General features: G+C 37.1%; 1 protein-coding gene across 1 annotated transcript; it reads right to left on the reverse strand.

Moving 5' to 3' along the window:
* Positions 1–18,878: 18,878 nt before the first annotated feature.
* On the reverse strand, positions 18,879–20,921 carry npbwr2b (neuropeptides B/W receptor 2b). The gene is made up of 2 exons (XM_079478775.1): positions 20,874–20,921; positions 18,879–20,601 (listed from the first exon to the last, which is right to left on the reverse strand). Exon 2 carries the CDS (start codon positions 20,471–20,473, stop codon positions 19,469–19,471), a length of 1,005 nt encoding a protein of 334 aa, XP_079334901.1. The 5' UTR covers positions 20,474–20,601; positions 20,874–20,921; the 3' UTR covers positions 18,879–19,468.
* Between the last annotated feature and the right edge of the window lie 1,663 nt (positions 20,922–22,584).

The following is a 22,584-nucleotide window of genomic DNA, read 5'->3' on the forward strand; positions in this document are numbered from 1 at the left end:
ACAACCTGTTTTTCAGTTTGTTAATTTTCTCTGGCTCAAGAGTTCTTCAGTCTTCACCTACATTTCCTCTTGAAATCAAAATATTCCTTTCATAAATTCAGTAAACTACCAAATTCTTGATTATTAATGACCTATGTATTAGATATTTGCTTGGTAGTTTTACTGGAATATGACAAACATTCTAAAAGATTCATTTCGAATTTTAATAATAATTTGGAAATTAGGGCTCTTTATTTTTGATGCATTCTTATTTTCTTGTTTCTTATTTTTTCTTAGTTGCTTATTGTTAGAGCTCAAGCACCAATGGTGCATGGATCCTATATTGGAATTGCTCTATTTTTTGTTGTTCCATGAAATGAATAGCATTTTAAGGGCCTAAACATCGCAACACTTTGCTAACTGTCAGTCCTAGTAATTTACATTTGATAATACAGGTTTTTTAATTTGGTAGTTTCCATTTAGCCTGTACACAGTTTTGAGGTACATATTTCAAATTACAGAAACAGAATGCAGATTTACATGAAATCTTTATATTTTATTATACGTAAAGGTTATTTTTACCATTTTTGCAGTGTGGGGAATTTGGTAGGTCTCCTATAGTAAAAGCCTAAACAGGAGGTCAGCCATTTTACTCTGCAGTTTTTGCCTTCAACAGGCATTGTACTAAGTATCTTTTCTAGCATTTTAATCAGATCTACATCATATTTGGTCAGTGTAATCTAAAGGCTTTGCAATGCACTGAGGTCTTGAGTTGTTGTTAAAAGGCTATTTGTCCATAGCAGCATTACAAATTTCATTTTCTTGCTATGAAACAGGATCTCAAACATACATGTTCAATCTGCATCAAACATCGCACCTGATTAAAATCCGGACTTGATTTACATTAAACAAAAGAAACGCAAAAGGGAGTGTAAGAATGATCTCTAATGAAATCTAAACAAATGATATATTTTGCTATATTTTAGCATCTTCAGAGCCAGCTTTTGCCAAGATTGTGCACATCTTGGCGCCTTGTGACATTTACCATTTCCACCTTGAGGTCTCACCCTGACCCAACAAAAGTTAAACAAAAGTAAAGGAGACCCTATCTTTTCTAGTATTCCATCAAAGACATTTTAATAAATACAATTTTAGTTTGTAATTAAAATGTTTTGCACAATTGTATTTCTGTCTATCAAACTAATTTTACACATTTAAGCATACATATTCATTTATCTGCTTAAACGCATTCATTGTTTTCCTGAAGCCATCAGATGGTGGTTGCACCACCAGGCTTTTATTTGCCTTTGGATCCTTTATTTCCAGTAGTTCCAGTTGGAGTCCTATACACATTGCTTTAGGATTGTTTTGAATACACTGCTGTTTCTACTGTAGTTCTGCTGTCAGTTTCACGTAATACCAAAAACCCAGATTGGCCTCGTGTATGAGTGCAGAGTACACAGTATAATCTGTATAATAAACATTTTGAATAATGAGCACGTTATAAGGAAACCACAAAATCACAAACAATTATTGCCATCCAGCCAGACGTTTATACCAAATGTATTTTATCTTCTCTCCAAAGCAGCTTAGATGTCTCCCTATGGCCTGCGTCATGTAAATGCAGCTCTATCAGTCACAGATCAGTGAGTTTAAATGCTTCCGTTACAGTATCGCTCCACCAAGGAAACACGCGCCGCATGTGCTTAATGATCCATAACAGAACGCTCTCTGTACTTTTATAGAGATTTTATACCACCCCAATACAGTATATCAACATATCAATCCCAAAATGTTCTCAAAAAAGCACATGCAACCATAATAAATGTAATATGAAAAAATATACAGCACTTTACAAACCAAAAAAAACAGCACAACAATCAAATATCGTATATCAATATCGTATCAAATATTGTGAGTAATTTTGAATCTTATGAATTCTTGTGTGTCTCTTGATTAGTCGTCATTTGATATTTTTACATGAGTCATCGTCACCATATTTCAAATTAAAGGGATATTTCCCCCAAAATGAAAATTCGGTCATAATTTACTTACCCTCAGGATGTTCCGAACCTGTTGAAATGTCTTTGTTCAGCGGAACACAAAGGAAGATATTTGGAAGAATGTCTGTTACCAAACACATCTTGACGCCAATAATAATATATCAATAAATAATCAAAAAATGAATAAATTTCTCATACACACAGATCTTTCCATATCAGAGGACAATTATTAACTCACGGATACACAGATTATGAAATCATCACTATTAGTCATTGTAACATCACTGTCGGTCATTACGACACAGCTTAAGATACTTAACAGATGGTAATTATCAACAACACGCAAAACCAACATGTCTCTGGCTTTATTTTTTAATAATGGTTGAAATACATGTGAGAAACACTTTAATCCGTTCAAAATTTGGTCTCATTTTAAATTCAACTGTCAAGTTGATTGTGTTCACTGCCTGTCTAGCAATGTGTTTATACATCAAATAAAATAAACGTTTGTCTTTTCAAAAGTTCTGTTGTGTTTCATTACGTTTAAGAAGTTGGCTCGTGCAATTTCGGTTAAACGTATTGAACACATGTCATGTGATTTCCGATAAGGGAACATCGCTCCCTGAATTTTGTGTTGTTGCATTTTGGGATATTTTAGGGAATGAACGTAATCAATGCACTGGAAGGATTTTGCGTATGAGACCCTCAAAATTGCCGACTCCCTGATCAGTGCCCTGACTACAGAACAAGCGGATTAAGAAACACCATTGTCTTTTTCATTTATTGTTTCATCATCACTGTTGCCGGTAACTTTGTCATAAACTGTAATGATTTGAAAAAGGCTCAATAATACAATATAGTATTATTAATATTCAAAATTAAACAATCTACATTATTAACATTAAGAGCTGATTTTGTATGTTTAATTTTTTTACCGGTAATTTTAGAACTGTATTGTTATTTCTTATAATGATTACATTTACAATTTCTGTTTTTATTTACTATCCTAAGGGGCTTGAGCCCCCATTGCACCCACATGAACACCAATGTTATGCACAATTTACTCAGCCCATGTAAAAATGTTTGATCCACAACAGAAACTTCCTGATAATCGAGTGTGTCAGTGTTATACAAATCTTTTAATCATATAGCTCAACAGTTTTTCGTTTCCTGTTCTCTCAACTGATTAGCATATTAACAGATTGTTTTGACATCAGTGTTTGCAGTCCCTATACGAACATCTATGTTTGCTTGAATGTTTGAGCATGTGTCCCTCTGTATACTCCATTATGGTTATGTTTGCTCCAGCAAACTCAAACACAGATCGTCATCATTCAGATTTAGTTCACACAGCCAGTCAAAACAGGAGTGAAAGAGAAAGAGAGATAGCATGAATAAATGTAGTTCAGATCTACTGGTACAGCACCTAAATCTCATAAAAATTCTGGACTGAACACAGTTCAAGCATTCCAATGAATAAAACATGGGAGAGTCTCGGTGTGAAAGTGGAAAGTGTTCATCTTTATGGATAGTATTGTGGACTTCATCATCTCACACTCTACCTGGCATTAAACTTTTGGAAGAATTTGTGTGATGCAGTGGAGAGGAAGGGAGGAGAATAAAATACACAGACATATAATGTCTGTTTAACCTTGATTTACCACTGCAGCTTGTTTCTTACACAGAATTAAGAGCATATAGAATTCATTGTTTACTTTTTCAGAAATTCTATAAAAAGTTATATAATGTAATGGTGAAGAGATCAGTGATGAACAAAGAACAAACCCTGCGTTCCATTCCGAAATGATCATCCCTATGCCCTATACACGCTTCAAAGAATAAAGCTCTTTGTAAACTCTAGAGGGAAAAACACAATTCTATCTCTTAAGGAGCCTTAAAAACAATATCATTTCTTTATTCGGAGTGACGTTTTGTACGGTGTCCCCTTCCCGAAGTGCCCTTCATAGGGCAATATATCCCATCCCATTTGGAATGCTCCGAAGTTTTAGGAGGTGAACGTTCACCTACATATAGTACAACTTTGATTTTGCATTTGTTGATCAGGATAAAAGGACTAATGCTTCATATGCATACAATGTATTATGTAAAAATTTTTGCAACGTGAGTAAGTTGTGTGAGTCATTATGCATTTAACACAATTGAATATCACATGTGATACAAAACACACACAGCTATGAACACTAATCTGCATTAAATTATTGTATAATTTTTACCGACGTAAACATTGACAAAAATAGGCTTGAGTACTTCATTTCTGTCTTTGAGCTGCACTTCTCTTAACCATCATGTTGTATGAATGATGCCACTCATGTCTCTCACCTCAATCTATCTACGTGTCATCTCTCTCTCTGGCTCTCTTTTTCTCAGCGATCACCTGAAAAGTCTTCTTCAGAGACCAGATTTATTTTCTGCCGACGTGGACACAAGAAAGTCCTGCTTGACACTTATTGAAACTGGCAGTGTTTAGAAACACCACATCTGCTTCTCCTCCACACACAATGCTTCCAAATTATGGAGAGGGAATCAATTTGCAATTTTATTTGCTTGACCTCTGCAGATGTGGACAGATATGTCAGGCATGAATAAATTGCTTTCGCCTTTGTCGGCAATCCCTACACCCATGCCAAAGTGGATGATATCTATTTCTCGGCAGGGGTAAATTAATTTTCATCAGATGGATACTGTGTGTGCATCTTCAATTAGCATATATGCATAAGCCTCTTAAAATTGCAAAAGTTGAGATGTACACCTTGAAATGCACTGTCCAGGGAGGTAGAGGAGATTATGTCCTTTTTACGCTCAACATTTTAGTTTATCACCTGCTGTAACAGAGGAGATTATGTGCCTGTGTGCGTGTACAGCTTTAACTACATCTCACTGTCGAATTCTACTTTTTGTTTACTAAAATGACAATGTCAGTTTATTGAAATCAAATAAATTATAGGCCTAAAAATTATAATAATAAACAAAAACTCAAATAAAACTAATAATAAATAAAATTTTCTTATAACAACATAAAAAAATAAAATAAAATGACAAAAGCACTTAACAAAACTGCTAAGAAAAGAACTAAAATGAACATAAAACAAATCCAATAAAGTAAAATACCAACTGTAAACATTATATACAAAAAATAGAGTTAAAAAAACTGAAAACCCCTTGATAAATATTTTATTATTATAATTTTTGTTGTCTTTATAAAAGTTATTTTAATGTTAATAAAAATACAGCTTTTGGTGGGGGTTGGGTCAAGAACTTCAAAATATAAAATGGTGAATATAAATAAAGATATAAAATAGCATATAAAATAAAATAGCTAGGAGAGGAATAGTCTAAAGGAAGCAATATATGCCTCACATCAGTAAAGAACAGCAGTCTCAGCAGCCTCTCTCAGATAGTTCAGCCGGTGATGTAATTATGAATATTGACTATATGAATATTTGTGTGATGAATTGTGGGCAAGAAATTAATTCTGGTGTATGGCATGATGCAGAGAAAGAAAATATATTTAGACTGTCTCACAGAAATGTGGTGTGTGAATGACATATGGTCTCGCTGTGACCGTTGCTGTGTAAAAGACAGTCATTACTCTACAGCGACTGACAGGTGAGTTACAGCAACATTGACTGTGCATCATGCGTCTTATGAAAATGGTCTGTCAGAGTTACTCACGTGTGATAAATATAACTGAGGTCGCAGGTAAATATCGCTGACACTGACCACCATTACTCACACTTGGGCAGTCAATAAACAGTATGCATAAATATAACATATATTCTCGGACGTGGTCATTAAATATTACTGGGTACATAAAACAGCTAAGAGTAAAAATAGGTCTGCAAAGGAAGTGTTTTAGGAGATTTGGACATGATGGGAACTTAATATAACCTATTGTTATATGTGACTTAAAAAATATTTCTTTAATTTCCTGGAAGCTGGGGTTGACAGTGACAACGGCGAAGGGTCTGGAGCCAGTGAATGACTCATCGTCGCCATGGTGAACAGCTTAATAAGTCTGCAAGTGGCATTTGTGTGACACACAACAGAAATCACATCTCCTCAGTTGTGTGTGTGTGCGTGTAAAAATATGTGTTTTCTGGTCCTACAGATCTGAATGGGATTATATTCACGGTGTTTCATAGTAAGTTACTTTGGATAAAAGTGTCTGTCAAATGTAAATGAAAGGGATTCACCCAAAAATAAAAATACTTTCATTTACTCACCTTCTTTCTATTTCAAACTTTTATGGCTTTTCTCTTCCGCAGAACACAAAAGAAGATCTTTTGAAGAATGTTGTTAACAAGCACCCATTCACTTGCATTGGTTTTGTGACCACAATGTGTGTTTGGTTACTAACCTATAACTTTAAGAATTGTCAGTTTTGAAATAATGGTGACTTTATTCATTATTTGTAACTATTTCATGAATAGAGAAGCTGTTTGACTTCCCTTATTCGTTCACACAGACATAATTTAGTTTGCGTATGTACAGGATGGTGATTCTTAGTGTTTCAGGGTATTTCATGTCTCTCCCCTCTCAAAGGTACTTCCTGTCATCTGCAGGCAGCCATCGTTTTCATTAGCACAACTGCACCAAGGCAATGACATTAACCAGTGTCCGGATGTCATCTGTTCCCTCTGTGAGGGGAAGATGGTCAGTGAGAGCTGATTGGATCAGACTGGTATGGGATGAAAATTAATCTTTACTCTCTCTCTTTGGGCCTAAGATGCATCTCTACAGCAAGACCACTGGGGAAAGGGCTACTTGTAGTTCCCCGGAGCTTCCAGTAAGTTTGGTGTCTGACAGAGGAGTGTAAAGATGTGCTGTTTAGAGTTTCTCTGTCACTTTTGTTTTATGTGCACGTAAATACGCCATTTATAGTGTAGAGCTGTTGAGTTTATTGAAATTATGCAGCATGGGATCTTGGTGAGGTTGGCTAAAAAATTTAAGATGGGGTGGGACTGGAGGGGCACCGGGAGTGTAAGGTTTTCAAAAACTGTGTTGTAAATTCTTTTTTATTTTATTGTAGATTTTGAATTAGCTTTTATTTTTATATATGTCGTTTTCAAGTAAATGTTTTACATTCTTTATTCATTTATCATATTGCTAAACAAGTTTATTTTAAATTTACTTTTATTTCAGATTTAGTTTGTCTAGTTTTTAAATAATATCTAGGCAGATATTTAATTTGAATTTAATTAACAGAACTGTTTTAGTTCTAGTAAAATATAATAAACTTAGTTTGGAAGCAACCATTATTTCTGCAATACCATTAAGTGTCACTAGTGGCACAGAACCCTCTGCAGGTTTAATAACCGAAGGCTAAAACGCTAAGCATTATATTATATATTATACATATAAAGTCATTTTTTTATTAAAAATAACCTGTTGTTGTATCTGATGAAGGTAATGGGGCCGAAACATTGTATGTATAAAAATATTTTGATATGTTTACAAGACTGATAGTGTAGATGATTGTATTTTCTATATTTTGGATGTGATTTAGACCATTTCCTTTGCACCCATCGATAACCTCCAGGTGTGCAAAGGTGATTTTTGGTGAATTTTCTTTAATTAAAAAAAGAATAAACTCTTTGTGGATTCATAGGGAACGTTTTTCTCTCGGTCGTTTCAAGATGCCCAGATTACAGATAGTGACATCATACACGGACAACCGACAAAGAGAAGTGCTTCAGGCTATCTGTTTTAAGCTACATTAACAAATATGCAAAAAAGCTAGTAGTCTAAACTTTTGCACTTACTCAAGGCTAAATCACAGAGATGCTTAACAATGGTGTAAAATCCCCAAATATATAACAAAAGAAATTGCATAAATCATAATTTAATTATTATTTATTTTGCTTTTTCCATAATTTGTTATCCTATTCTAAAATGTGGCCACTGTTTTCATTTTGTACATGGAACCTCATATGTTTAAATCGTATTCTTTTGTATTTGCATTTAGATGTTATGTTATACAGAAAAACAGAAACGGAGAAGTATAACCCATTAAGACCTCAAATATGCACTAAAGTACACATCTGCAATGTGCCTTAAAGGTTTACTGTGTAATGTTCAGCCTCTAAATAAATCAGGTTTTCAGAAGATCTTACTACCCATTGGTTGGGGCTATTGCTGCTGCTTTTGTGGTTGTAACATTTATTGTTGTATTCTCGATGCGGTAAACTGATGTGGGATGTAGAAATGTATTAAAGGGTTTGAGCTGTGGTTAGAGAGGGGGATTGGGGTTTGATGGAGAGAGATGTTGGGACTACTGCAGAGACTGCCTCCGCACTGCAGTAAAGAGAGAGAGAGAGAGAGAGAGAGAGAGACAGAGAGAGAGAGAGAGAGAGACAGATTGATGAATAATAAAGGAGTAAGTGATTCATTGAGCGCTTGTTATTAAAGTTTCTGTTTGAAGTGAGTGGCAATAGCCCTTAGCTTGCAGTGTGTGTGCGTGTGTGTGTGTGCACGTCTGTGTGTCTGAAGTGTGTGATGTGTGATGAAGACTGTCGCTAGCTTTAAAAACCTTGACAGCAGGCTGACATTTCGCATCACATCTATTCAAATGTAGAGCAAAATAGATCTCAGTAGTCTCTGCAGTGAGGGAATGTTATTTTAGTTAAACATATCCACATTTATTTCTAAAGATTGTAATAGACACCAGCGGGCAACTCACCCTGAGGGTGAATTCTTTATATGTTACCTGCTAATAATAATAAAAACCCACTTGTAGTCCTTGTTTTATTTCTAGTGTCGTTTGTCTCTCAGTATTTTGGTTAGCCTTCAAAACGCATACATTTCACATGTTTTAATCGAATTAATGTTGAAAATATCATTACTGTATATCTGTTTATTAAATTGTCACAATAAAAGGCAGTGCATATGCAAATCGTTTCTATAGTATTTTATAAAATGAATGACTATTTGCATAACTTATGAACACTTTTAAGGATCCCCAAGAGAATGCCTGTTTAGAAATGGTCTTTTGTGTCCCTCCACATGACCAGCATACGCAGCTTTGTAGAATGGATATGACAGACCCTAAATACAGAACTCAAATTTGTAACTATTATTCATTGTATGTGATAAAAATAGTTTAAGATGTCATTTGTAATTTACCTCAGTGCCACCCCCGCCGATAGCGCATCATTAAATCTGTACATTGTGGAGCACAAAACGACACGTTTATGGTATCATTTGAATGCTTACCATCAGCTTACCTGCCAGTCCCAGCGTTTACATTAAATAATAGAAAATTATATAATAAGGTCCGAATTTGTCTCCACATTTATAGTTTGTGTTGAATCTCTGCGCTTTGTGTGTTCTGATGGAAAGAAGGACGCTGCTTTCTTCTTTAAACACGGCACTAAAGTGTTGTGTCAACAGCTCATATTTCTCTTCTCCTTTAAGAATAAACAGGTGGTTTTCTGCTATGTTCACAAATGACTCTTATAGCCTTTACCTAACCACATCGGCATCAAACCGTTTTGTGTCCAAAAAATGCACTAGATTTAAACTCTATTGCCAGGAGGATGATCTAGAACCCATTTCTATCAGAGCCAGAAGTTTATGGATTGGTACGAAAGAAGGCTTTGTATTCCGAGTTGATATATATATTGAGATAAAGCAAAGATTTTTCTTTCTAGAAAGAGAGCAGGTGTGTAAAGAGGGGGGGATAGCCAGCAGGTACTAGATTTCTAAATCCTATAATAAGAGGGAAGCATGAATCCGAGTGAGAGGGAGATGAGTGCAGGCTGCCTGCTGCTTGGCCGATTGGCTCTACTCTCCTTCAGCATTGTGATTGCTGTGTTATTCATCCTCGCATGTCAAATTGAGTCGCTAGAACTTTCCAAGCATTCTTATAACTTTGCTTTGTATTTGTTTGTTATTATACAAGGTTTTGATATATGAAGAAAGATATATTCAGTGATCGATTTGAATCGACTTAAGGGGTCCCCACCATTTTTGGGCGCACAGGAACTAGACTTGTTTTATATAATTAATTCACTATATTTAAAGTATCTTGTCTGCACAACATTTTTATTTTTCTCATTATGAATTTTCTAAATATATAAAGGACCCCCTGTCTATTTTTTACCTCTTATAGGGGATTCCTATGCAGGGGCGGCGTTTCCGTATGCCATAGCATTCAGAGAAAACAAAGTGTGCATAATGATTCTCATTAAAGATCAACATATTTGAGACTACTGTATATTCTGTGCTGCTGGTCGTCGGAAGCATGTGTAAAAATGTTACTCATTCACCAACAGCTTCAATGTTATAGTGAGTAACACATGTGACTAGTAATTTAGAAACTATTGCGACGCAGGTTCGAATCCACCTTTCGCATATCTACATTGTCACATCACATAGTAAATCATGCAGGCATTTATGTTTAACAAAACTATAAAAAAATGGCATCATACAGTGTATGGTAAGGTAATAGTGAGGTCTTTAATGTCGACATTTTTTTTTTGTTTATGTATAAATATTGCAAGATGAAAAATATTTGTTACGTTATCTGTGAAAAAAAAATGTACCCCATGTGCCATGTACTTATCTGCAAGTCTTTTTGGATTTCGGAGAGTTACAGCTTTTTTTGAAAGGCACATTTTAAGCGATAAATGCAGGTAGGGTTTGTTTTCTGTAAGTCTCTGTGCATTTTAGTGCATTCTTTCAGTTACATGGATTCTTGAACACATTTTGTTTATATATGATGTGGTATAATTTATGGTTCCATTACTTTGGAATGTCGTTGTTGTATGGCCAGAGGAAATTTCGCCATTCCTTAGGTTTTGGTGAAAGGCCACCACTGCCCTAATGGGTTTTAGGGTTCCCCTAAATTCGAGTACTGGATATATTTTATATATTTTTATTTTATGATCTATTTATTTTTAAAACGATCTGAATTTTATTACATTGTATTGTTTGTGAGGCTGTGGGAGATATTTTAAATCCCCCCTGTAGGAGCAGCGACTGTTGCTGACATAAATTGTCATATTTCTCCACTAATGGGAAGGAGAGGGAAAATAAATATAGTTTTTCCTAATTTAGTATAGGTAAATTACATTTATATTGTTACTGGAACAGAATGTACTGAGAATATATTACCCCAAAGCTGTAACACTTTGCCTAAATAATAACAGTAAGCATGATCCGAATACATTTACTTATTTATGGTTTACATTAAATTTGTTGTCAGTTTGCCAATAATAATCAATAAATAATATTTATAAATTGTTATAGCACAATTGATGTTTTTTAATAGTGATTAATAGTCATTTTATTTCACCCCATATCAGAACGTTACAGACAGTTGATTTAGTTTTATTCACAAAAAAATATAACAAAATTCATTAAAACCGGCTTTTAAGAATTTATAATCAGTTCAGCTCAACTGGTATAGCATTGCAATATAAGTTCAAAGATCATTGGTTTGATTCAGGAAACATTAGTTCTATGTATATGCATGCATACATTTTATCCTATAATTTAGGTTTGACTCTTTTACTTTTAAAACCACTATAGACCAAACCAGGGAAAGTCTCTAGGCACAGTAATAACCATACCATCAATCAGTCTTTATAGCAATCGGCACATCATGTGTAGAGAAACCAAAAGTAGTGAAAGTTACGTGCAAGATTTACAATTGTTGCAATACTACACGTAACATTATTCAGACAGGTAATAAAAACGAACATGCTTTCAGTCACATCATTACCTGCCTTTGTAATAATCGTGTCCTTAACGGCACACAATAATCCATGGAACTCTTTTTTTCCAAGAACTTTCAAAGGTCACGGCAACAACATAATGTATATTCTATATCCTTCATGATTCAGTGCAGCCCAGAACAGATGAAGGTAGCTGACATCATTAGAGAAAACAAAGGAAGACCTGAGGACAACTAAATGCTACTGTTTTCATTATTTTGCTGTATAAAGAAATGTAATGTGTCCTTTAGAAAAAGGGATATTTAAAGATTTTAGTTTGTTATACATTATTAAGATTTAAGAATTAATTATCTGGATTTAAGGTTTTGTATGTCTATCATATATCAGAAAGATTGTTTGCTTTGATAAGTACTTTCGTTTTTTTCTTGATGATGCCATAAGATGCACTGTGAATTACATTTGTAGGAGATAAAGACACTTCATTTGACTCACTGATGCTGCTGCTGGGGAAAAAAGTAGACTGACTGAAACCAAACGTAGAATGCAGTGAAACGTAAAATGAACTTGCCTTTGAAGTTGCCTTTGCGACTAATAATTTAAAATCACATTCATGGACATTGTAAGAAACAAATGACAGCTGGAGTAAATTCATTTTCAATTGTTACCTCAGTATGCAGTTCAATGCTTTTGTTGATTCCATTGAATGTTCATTGTTCATTCATTGCTCAGCTGTGGTTTGATAACACTGAAACTGAAAAAGAACAATAAGATTTGGTTTCTTTTTGTATGAAAGCAATACATATGTAGACCCAGACTAGGTTAAATTCATCCACTTCTTTCCTTTCGCATTGTAAAATTGAATGTGATTTGACAGAGGGTGGGGTGGAGTGAAGCGGCAACTGAGCTGAGATCCATACATGCATTTTAAAGTTTGATTATCTGGAACTGATGAAATTGCATTACTGAAATAAGTACAGAAACTGTAAGAGCTATCGAAATCAAAACCAAAAGATTGAGAAGCATGCTGAAGTGCTTATGAATTTACTTGTTCTTTCACTATATCCATTTCGTTTCATTTACTCCATTATTGTTTCATACGTTTCATTTACCCCATTATGTATGACTTTATTTCTACTGCAGAACACAAAATAAAATATTATGAAGGATGTTGATAACCAAACAACATCAGCCCCCATTCACAATGGACAGAAAACTGAGATGATTTTCAAAATATATTTTGTTTTACATGGAAGAGATAATCATTTACAGGGTTTGAATGACACAAGCGTGAATAAATGACGACACAATTTTTACATTTTATGGGTGAACTATCCCTCTATTCAGTTTTCAAAGTCATAACTCCAAATGCATTAAGAAGTGTAAAAGAGTTTGAATGAGACTTTGAGTTTCTGAACCATGTACACAGCTTGAAAAAGTAATGAAAGCCAAATTATTGTACGATCTTCCGCTGTATTGTCATACAGTACTGTAGTTCGTGTTGCTCAGTGGTGCAAATGATGTCATTGTGATGGATTCGATTGCCAGAACACACAGACAACATGTTTAGCTTGAATGCCCTGTGTTTTGGATAACAGTGTCTGCCAAGTGAATAAATGTAATTTACGAGTAAGCATCTGCAAAACCAAATATTAATTTGTGTGTCGATGTTAAAAGATGTATTCACCTGGCTGAGAAGTGACAATAAATAACATAGAGCTGCATCCCTGCTTGATATGCACAACCAGCAGAGAAGTCCCACATTACCAGATTGAAGAAAAGTTTCACCTTCATCCTACTAGAAGATATTGTATTCAAGTGGCACCCTCAGCCAATCACATGAGGCCATTTCATTAGTGCACTAGCACACTTGACTCCTCTCATTAGCAGATGCTACGGTTTGGTGGTGCAACCTTTGCCTCCGCACGGATCCCTCCCTATTCCTCATTCCCATCACTCAGCAAACTTGACCCAATCATCTAAACTATGTTTTAATATTTCAGTTTGTGACTACTGCTTTGGTATGCCAGAATATCGACCGAGGATCGTGGGGGTCTGGATACCATCAGCCATTGAAGTGCATGCACGGATGGATAGGCTGATGTAAATCTTACTTGTGTTTGAGATGTTTGCGTGTGTGGGTGTGTGTGTCATACAGCGCCTCTAGCCAAATGTCTTTATGTCAGCTATGCGGTGACAGCGAGAAGACATGTGGGGTAATAAAATGCATTGCAGACTAATGCTTTTGTGGCCTCTCACACAAGTACTCACACACACGTTCATGTCCCAGAGCAAAGCAGAGGGAGACAACCACCATTACTCAGAGGTCAGCGTAGAGACATATTTCTTCTCTCTGGTGTGGAGGTATTTGTTGCATCTAGGGTCTACACACAGGTCAGGAGGGTATGTAAAGGGAAGGAATTCCCACGATTATGGAAAACCTGGTAGTAGAAGGGGATTTAAAGTTTGGCTTCCGTGGCAAAATAATAGAAATCAATAACATCTTGAAATTCATGGATATTTTAGCTATTTGAGTGCAAATTTTATTCGCCCCGTGAAAAAGTACTAAACGCACAAAGTCAAGACTGTTAAAAAGTACAGGAACCATGCACCTATTCAGATCAGATATCAGTTATCCCTTTATCATTCTATAGTCTCTTTTATTTTCACCTTACCTGAGGGCGGACGAGTTTCTATAGCTGTGTGTTCCTGTGTGTTTGTGTTTGCATGCGTGTGCAGGTTTTAAATGCCCCTACTCCCTACAATGAAAAGTGCTTAGGTATGGGGAGAGAGTGTTTACAGTATAAAATGCATTATCTCTATAATATCCCTGCAGTGTATAGAAACAATCCGTGTTGATCCACCACAAACAGACATTGTAAACTGTAAACACACATGCAAAACGAAAATATCCACCAGAAATAAAAGTTTAAAAATGTGTGTTAAATAAAATGTATTTTATTTTATTTTAAACCCGATCTGCAGTCTATTTCTATAATTTGACAGTTTTCATGCATTTCACAATATATGTCAAATTCCAAACATTACCGTTTTTACAGTGTATACGCAGTAACATAGTCATGGTTTCTCCAATTTGATAAGCAAACGTGGAGTGAAAAAAACATGAACCGCAATTGGGTTCCATGGCAACACTGTAATCCTTATGCATTATGGAAATACCTGCAAGCTCATTTGTCTTCTTTGGAGAAGGGCAAACTGCCTCGCCATTGAACAGTTTGTAAGTTGGTAATCAATTTTGCTTTTAAATAAGTTGTCCCTGATCAATAGACGGAAGGCAGAAGCAAATGTTACACCAAGAGACGAGAAAGGTCTCTATCAGTCTTTAAAATGAAGTGCATATGAGTTGTTGACACACGGGTTTGTTTTTAACCTTTCGGAATGATTATTCCCTGAGATGTGGCATTTTTCTGCTGAAAGGAGAATTTGCTTTGTTTGGAGCCGAATCAATGCCACATTACTGCTGAGTTGTTAATTGCTCTGAATGGATTTGAGCCAGACAGACTGGACGCTTGTTAAACCGCATCTGCATGTGGGCAGTGTGAGTCAGTCCAGACATCAGAGAAATGCGCAATTGATTTTAGAGTCTCTGTTGGGCACAACCAGTTTCACTTAGGCTCATAATTGGCCAGTGATGGTTTGCATACTTGAGAACATTTGTCAGCTCTGCTCACGGAGTGAGGACATTTGGCACTCAAAGTTATGTTTTCTCTTTAAATGCTATATTTCTTTCACTTTTTATTCATTAAATGGCCTTCGTCTTTAAATGGGTAAAAAGATTACCTCAGTTGGTCTGTTTAGTTGCAGCTCCATGCAACTTCCAGGAACTATTGAGAGCCTGTGTCACCTGATTCCTGGAGCCTTCAGATAGTTACGTTTTCTCTTTAAATGCTTTATTTCTAGTAACTTCCGGAAACTGTTGAAACTGTGAAAAAACTGTTCCATTGGAGTCAACGGAGAAGACACGACTCTCTCTCTCAATGGCTATGATCGCTCTGAAAAGCGAGGTGTGCTATGTTTGGCCAGTTAACCAGTGATTGGTCGAATACTGCAAGTGTGTGACTGAAAATGTAATGCTTCTTACCATATTTGGAGGTTCCAAAGCATTTGTACTGACAGGTACGCCCACCTTACTTGCGTAAACATTTGGGTGGTCTACAGATTTGAGGGGGTATGGTTACACAAGACGTTTCAGGCAAGTCTGGGTGAGCATTCGCTTTTAGATGGAATGCATCTTTTGTTACGACACTTTAATCTTAGCAATATTTTGTGTCTAATATATGCATGGACAACTTAAAACACACCAAGGACACAGAAAAGCACATATTCGTGCCATATTACCCCTTTAATTGGAATGCACAATAAAAAATACATGATTTTTGAACATATATATAATAGTAGTTTTATCTTATAAGGGACAAAGAAATGTTGTTACGAAACAAATTTTCATGTTCTAATAAAACTTTCCGAAACCTATACAAATGCTGGGGGAGTGTATCAAGCACAAAAATACTACGTTATATGTCTGACTAGTTTTCTTACAAGTTGACTATGTCAAGCATGAGATGCCAGCACGTTTAAAGGGCTCATCGCATGGGTTTGATTTATTAGGGTCTTTATGAAATGTCTGTAACATATTTAGCTTAAAAACACTCGATGGCTTTGTAAACAAAACCCCTTTTGCTGACCTGTTTTGATGAATGTCTCTTTAAATGATAATGAGTCACGACGCATCCCACCCCCCTTCCATCCAGCGTGTCAACACAACACACGTGTAGTACTGCCACGGCAGTCATTTAGCTAAATGATATTTCGTCTCAAATCATTCGTCCTGAGACTCCCCATCCCATTACATTTTGCATGTTGTCCACGAACTTTAGATATGGCATCACGTACACCACGGTCGCTTGTGAAAACAGCAATGGCGGCAGCACCGTGGCAGGAATTGAGTAGATTAATGGGGCAGTAACATTACAGGAGCAAAAAAAGTTACATTTTCATCCGATGAGCCTTTAACATTAAAAACAAGTCATAATGCATGAAACAATGTGGCACCCAACCTATAAAATAAAACTTGCTGCAAGCTGCTTTAACCAGCTGTTTTCTATTTGTCAAGTTTCAAATAGGAAATAATTTTGCCATGCTCTCAGGAGGTTAAGAGGTTTACCTTTTGGTTTCTGGTCTCTGCGGTTCACCTCTTTGCTCAAAATCTGTGTAACTCTCACTGCTCCATCTGCATTGTTTTTTGTGCCCAAATCCAATACTTTCACTGCAACATGATCTTCATGAAATGCCAAATATCTTGCATGTTAAAGCTATTTCTGTGTTTCATGTTACACAAGGAAACATTACTTTCAGCCATTTTTTAACACATCATTCTGCAATAAATATTTTAAACAGATCTTAACACAGAGAACTGTAATGAGATCACATTGGTGATGGCTTTCCATTTCTTTATCGCAGACAGACGCATTCCCCCCCAGGATAGGCATCTCCCCAACAGCACGTCTATGCCATTGATTTGATGGGCTGCAGAGGATGGGGACATAATCGAAGTTTCTGTCTGGGCGTCCCTACCCGTGTTTGACTTGTGGACACGTGATGCGGGAGAGGCTTCAATCTCAGATTAAGGTGACAGGCAAATCAAAGGCCAGCAGCCCCAGTGTTGGCACCAAAACTCGACCGAGTGTCACAAAGACAATTGCAGCAATGTGTCTTGATCACTATCACAATGTAACACGAGAGGCAACAGAAAAGCTTTTAATCTTTAACGTGTTGGAGACGTCTAAATTATAAGGATACTGGATCAGTCTTGGGGGTGATTAATGCTTGTCAGTCTGCTCAACCGCAGTGACACTTTTTAATATACGTGGTTGTTTGTCGTTGGAAAACATCAAACGGGACAACCGGGTGTTCAAGGGTGCAAGCAACAAGATGGCGATGAACGAGCGCCATCTAGCGTCGTTAAGAACTGTTGACAACTACACGAAGTGGTATAGGCTTATGGCTTTTCAGGGAATGGGCAAGACAAATTTTGTGACCTAAATGCTTTTTTAATGTTATTTAAGAAAGCTTACATTAGTTATAAAAGGCGGCAATTTTCCTCAAAGCATTGTCATTGCGCAAAAATAAAGATAACAGCCTAATATATGCAGGCTAGGTATATAATACCTTATGGTTATTGCAAACCTTGGTAATGTCACGAGTAATTGACATTAGAAGCGCCATATATTGGAAAAGATGTGATCGCGCATTGCCCTCTGCTGTCTGTCGCGCGCAGTTACCGAGAGAACGCGTCTCCTTGTTTCATGCATTGGTGAAGTTGATCACAGTCGTCGAATTTGCTTTACCATAGTACCATAGTAATCCACGAATATCAGCTTAATCAACTGCTTTCAAAATATTGTTGTAATATTTTTTACATTTGACCTTCGAACTGCCGACTGCCCGGTGAGAAAAACGAGCACGAACGCGCACAAATCCAGTGATCCAGTACCATCAAATCTGTGTCATAGGAGGAACCATTTTTGCGACAAGTAGTCTAAAAACAGCACCTCGTTCCTTCGCGGAATCTCTAGAATTTACTTTTGATAATTGATGACATGTAAAATCAAGGTTAATCGCAATTCGCAAAGTTGATTCAACGTTAAATCAATTTGCTTACTGGGAATGTCTGTTTGGATACCAGTTGCCAAGACGCTGGTAGGTCGACCACGTGACCAAGCTACAATCAATAACTTCCTCCGTGAAAGTGTGTTTACAGAGGGCTGTATCATATTGTCCCACTTAAATTCTTATTGAAGGTTCGGGAGGAACTTAGTCATCTAGTCCTGGCAATGACATCATAAGAGTACTTCACTAAAGTGCTTGTGTCATCTTACCGTAAGCTCCACATTTAATTCTATGAACAGATGAGAAGTCATCCGTTTAGAGGTGTGAAGGTCCTAGACATTTTTCCATTTACATTTTTCCAGTGATTTTGCTCATACACAAGGCCATAGCATTATTAATACAAATACTAATGTGAATAGCCTACAGTGTCATCATTTGAGGCCATGCGAATGTGAGCTACAGTCACTGTTTTATCATCTCCATGCTGAATGCTCAAGCTGATGCTTAAAACTTTGACGACTTGCTGGAGTAACAGTTTAAAAAAAACACCCTCCAAGTTAAAGAAAAGAGAGCTGATTAAGTTCATTTTATTGACAACATCTATTGAAAAAGCAATGTTACATGTATGCTTCATTGTGTTGATCTGCATGATGTCAAATGTGCGTCGACAGCAAGCAAAGCTCGCTTCACAGCATCTAGGCGTCTTAAAAGTATTATTAAGCAACACCTCTTCGTAAACACAAACATAAATGCTTTACATTGTATTCATTCCAAACGAGAACAACTGATACAAAAGCAGGACTATACAAATATATGCACAACCCCTGATTGAGAACACGAAGCGGTGACGTCAGCTGTGTCTTAATAGTTCGCCAGTTGCAGTTTCTAAGGACCTTAATGTTTCATCGTTGCTACAGTCCATTTCTAAACATGTCAGTCCCATTATTTAAGAAATCACAGGCGAGTGAGAAGCACAAGAGGGAGACAAACGCTCACACTTGAATTTACAGCCAGGATAATAATGTTCTTTTTGTGTAAGAAGAGAAGATAAGTGGCTGATACAAGAGCGCGTACACGAGCTGCTCACTAGACACTGGCGAATTTTCAAATACGCGGAACCCATTGAAATGTGTTTGTAAGTTGATTAAAAGTTGGTTACATTCAGGCAGGTCTACATTCTAACATTTTCTTGAAGGCTTTTCTGAAGCTGTCGTCTAGGAATGCGTAAAGGAACGGGTTTAAACAAGAGTTGGCGTAGCTCAGGCTAGTGATAAAATACGAAATTCCGATGAGAAGCGGTGTGGTCCGGAGGTCCGTGGTTAGCGCTACGATGGTGCTCAGGTGGAAAGGCGTCCAACAGAACAGGCACACGGCCAGCACGATGAACACCATTATAGTCACTTTTTTCTTCGCTTTGTCTAGCGCTTTGGCGTTGGTGTTCAGGCGCATGTTTCTTAATTTGTACAGCATCATGGTGTAAAGAATGCAAATTGTAGACACAGGGATGGCGAAGCCCAAAATGAGGGTATATATCCGGCTCGCTTTGAACCATAAACTTTCAGGGCTGGGGAAACTCAGCACGCAGCTTTTCCTCTCGGGACTGATGTACACTCCTGCGAACACCGTGAAGGGCATGACAATGAGGATCACCAGCAGCCACACGCACAGACTGACTATTTTAGCAGCCCGGTATGTGCGGTATGGCATGCGCTTGGAGCGCACCGTCGACAGCACCACCAGGTACCTGTCTACGCTCATTACGGTCAGAAAGTAGATGCTTGAAAAGATATTATAATGGTCAATGCTTAAAATGATTTTGCAAAGCACGTCGCCGAATGGCCAGTAGTGTAACAGGTGCTCGGCTATGTTGATCGGCAAAACTAAAGTGAAGAGGTCATCTGCGATCGCCAAGTTGAGAATAAACATGTTGGTCACCGTCTTCATTTTGGGTGCCTTCAGGATCACATAGATGACCGCCGTGTTGCCCGTCAGACCTACTGCACATATCACGGAGTAAATAACCGGGAGGACCACATACAGATCTGCGTAAAAGTAGTCAGCGGGAGGCGTACAGTTCAAATCGCTCCGATTCGGAGAGGCATAATATAAGTACATGCTAAAGTTGCATGTTGGATTTGGGTCGAACATGCTTGTGATGTTTTCCATATTGTTTCAGTTGCACATCCAATGGTAACTTTCTTGACTTCGCCAAGCTGCGCTCTGGCTATCGCAGGTATCTCCACAAATCTATGGTGGTCGGTTTCTCTCATCAGTCTCTTTGCACATCACGAAATCTGAGGATGATACAAAATATTGACTGAGGACTGCATAAACAAATCCACGTTCTGATGAGCTTTTCATTTGATAAAATAACGTAGAGCGCATTTTGTAGAGAGAAAAACATGTATTCTTCCCAAACATCGTTACGCACACATACATTCGTATAAAGTAACGTTTCTTTAATGATCTTTCTCCCTTTACCCTCATGTTAAACTCAAATGTATATTATTAAAAAGTTAGAAATAGGCTTCCAGAGGTAACATTGAAAAAGGTTGCGAGTGCTTACCGTGTACGGATTTATTTCTCCGTGCGCTCTCTCCTCTCTGTGGCAAGCAGCTCGCCTCGTTCTTTTCCCGACAAGTTAACGGAACGAAGTGCGACTGGTGACGTCACCGTCACATCACCCTCCTCCAGTGTACAGATTTCTGAAAGAGTCGCCCATTATTCTGCTTGTTTTGATACATTATTAATTAATCAATAAACAAGGAAGCTGAACCGTGGTGAATGTTTTCCCGGCAGTTACCACGGCAAAAATGAGAAAGGTCTTCCTCTTTTCCATGCATACAGAAAGCATTAAGATGGTAGACTAGGCCTACATCTAACATTGTACATATAACACTGTTTTATTTAATTCACTTGAATTCTTGAAAATGCAAGTGTTTATAGATAAATGCAAATTTGAACCTTTATCAAAGCCATGCAAGTAATGTCCAAGCTTACCTATGTGATAGTGCAGGGGTCTTAAACGTTTTTCGGGGCAAGGATCCCTTAGATGAGAGCTACATGGAGCAGGGACCCCCTTATCCTAAATGTGTAAACATAACTATTTAAATAGGAACAACCCTTATTGTCACAACAATATTATGTATTGTTAACACATTGCCTTAGCACTATTATGCATGTTATTGTTGCACATACACACTTTGATGTACATTATTTTTATTATTAATATAGATGATGATTATGTAAAGGGATTTGCACCATCATACATTTTAATTTTACTGTGAGATGGACAATTTACTTGTCCTGGACCGTAGTTTTTTTTATTAAGGCTTCAATGAGATGACTGACCCTGGTTAATGGCACAAATACTATTCTAGTGGAGGTAGAGGTTGTCTCTGGATGTGAAAGAAATCAGTGCAGATGTTATGCATTCTGTTGAAAAAGCAGGTTGTTGTATTAAGTGTTATTCTTTTTTCTCTCTCTCGCTTCTCTGTGTGTTGCAGAACACGTGTACATCTTATAATTCAGCTCTGTTGTCTCTCTCGTGGACAGCCCATGGATCAGCATTGTCCACTTTATGTTTGGGGCAACTTGTTTGATGTGCACCATCAGTACACGGTGTTCATTTGTCATAGTTTACAATGCAGAATCGGTGTTATTTGCCTTTCAAATTTGCGCTTTACAGCTTTAACATATTTGAACGGAAGTTCAGAAACATATTTGAGAATACACTTTATTAGGGAGAAGATGAAGCATATGAAACGTTTCTTCTCGCTTCCGCTGCCTTTATGGATGTTTTTGTCTGCACGCTGAAATTGCAATAAGCGGGAGCTTCAATGAGTCCATGTGGCCACGCACCTGCGTAGCTTAAAGAGAACATTGGTAATATATATATATTTAAAATTGCCTGTGAGTAAACGGTAATTAGCGGACCCCTTGCAGTTCCACCGAGGACCCCCTATGTGCCGCGAACCCCCGGTTGAAGACCCCTGTGATATTGTGTTGTTCATGGCATTTTGGAGGTTTGTCAGAATATACATTTTTGCTGAGGAATGCATATATGCATATGTAGATACATAAAGTTGAAGACGTATGAATCGTTTGAATGTAAAACCTATAACGTGTGTTTCAGAAAAAAATAAATCTAAACCCTGCGTGTTGTCGCTGTTGTAAAGCTGGACACATCATAAATCAATCTCTGAAAGCTTTATTTGATCAAATGATGTTAAAAACTTCACCTTTCAGGTGAGAATTCATTCACGCTTGTCGTTCTT

The sequence above is a fragment of the Barbatula barbatula genome (assembly GCF_947034865.1).
Source record: "Barbatula barbatula genome assembly, chromosome: 17".
Lineage (NCBI taxonomy): Eukaryota > Metazoa > Chordata > Actinopteri > Cypriniformes > Nemacheilidae > Barbatula > Barbatula barbatula.

Excerpts from the sequence above, each read along its gene's own strand:
- npbwr2b (XM_079478775.1), bottom strand. The coding sequence starts at position 20,473 with ATGGAAAACATCACAAGCATGTTCGACCCAAATCCAACATGCAACTTT.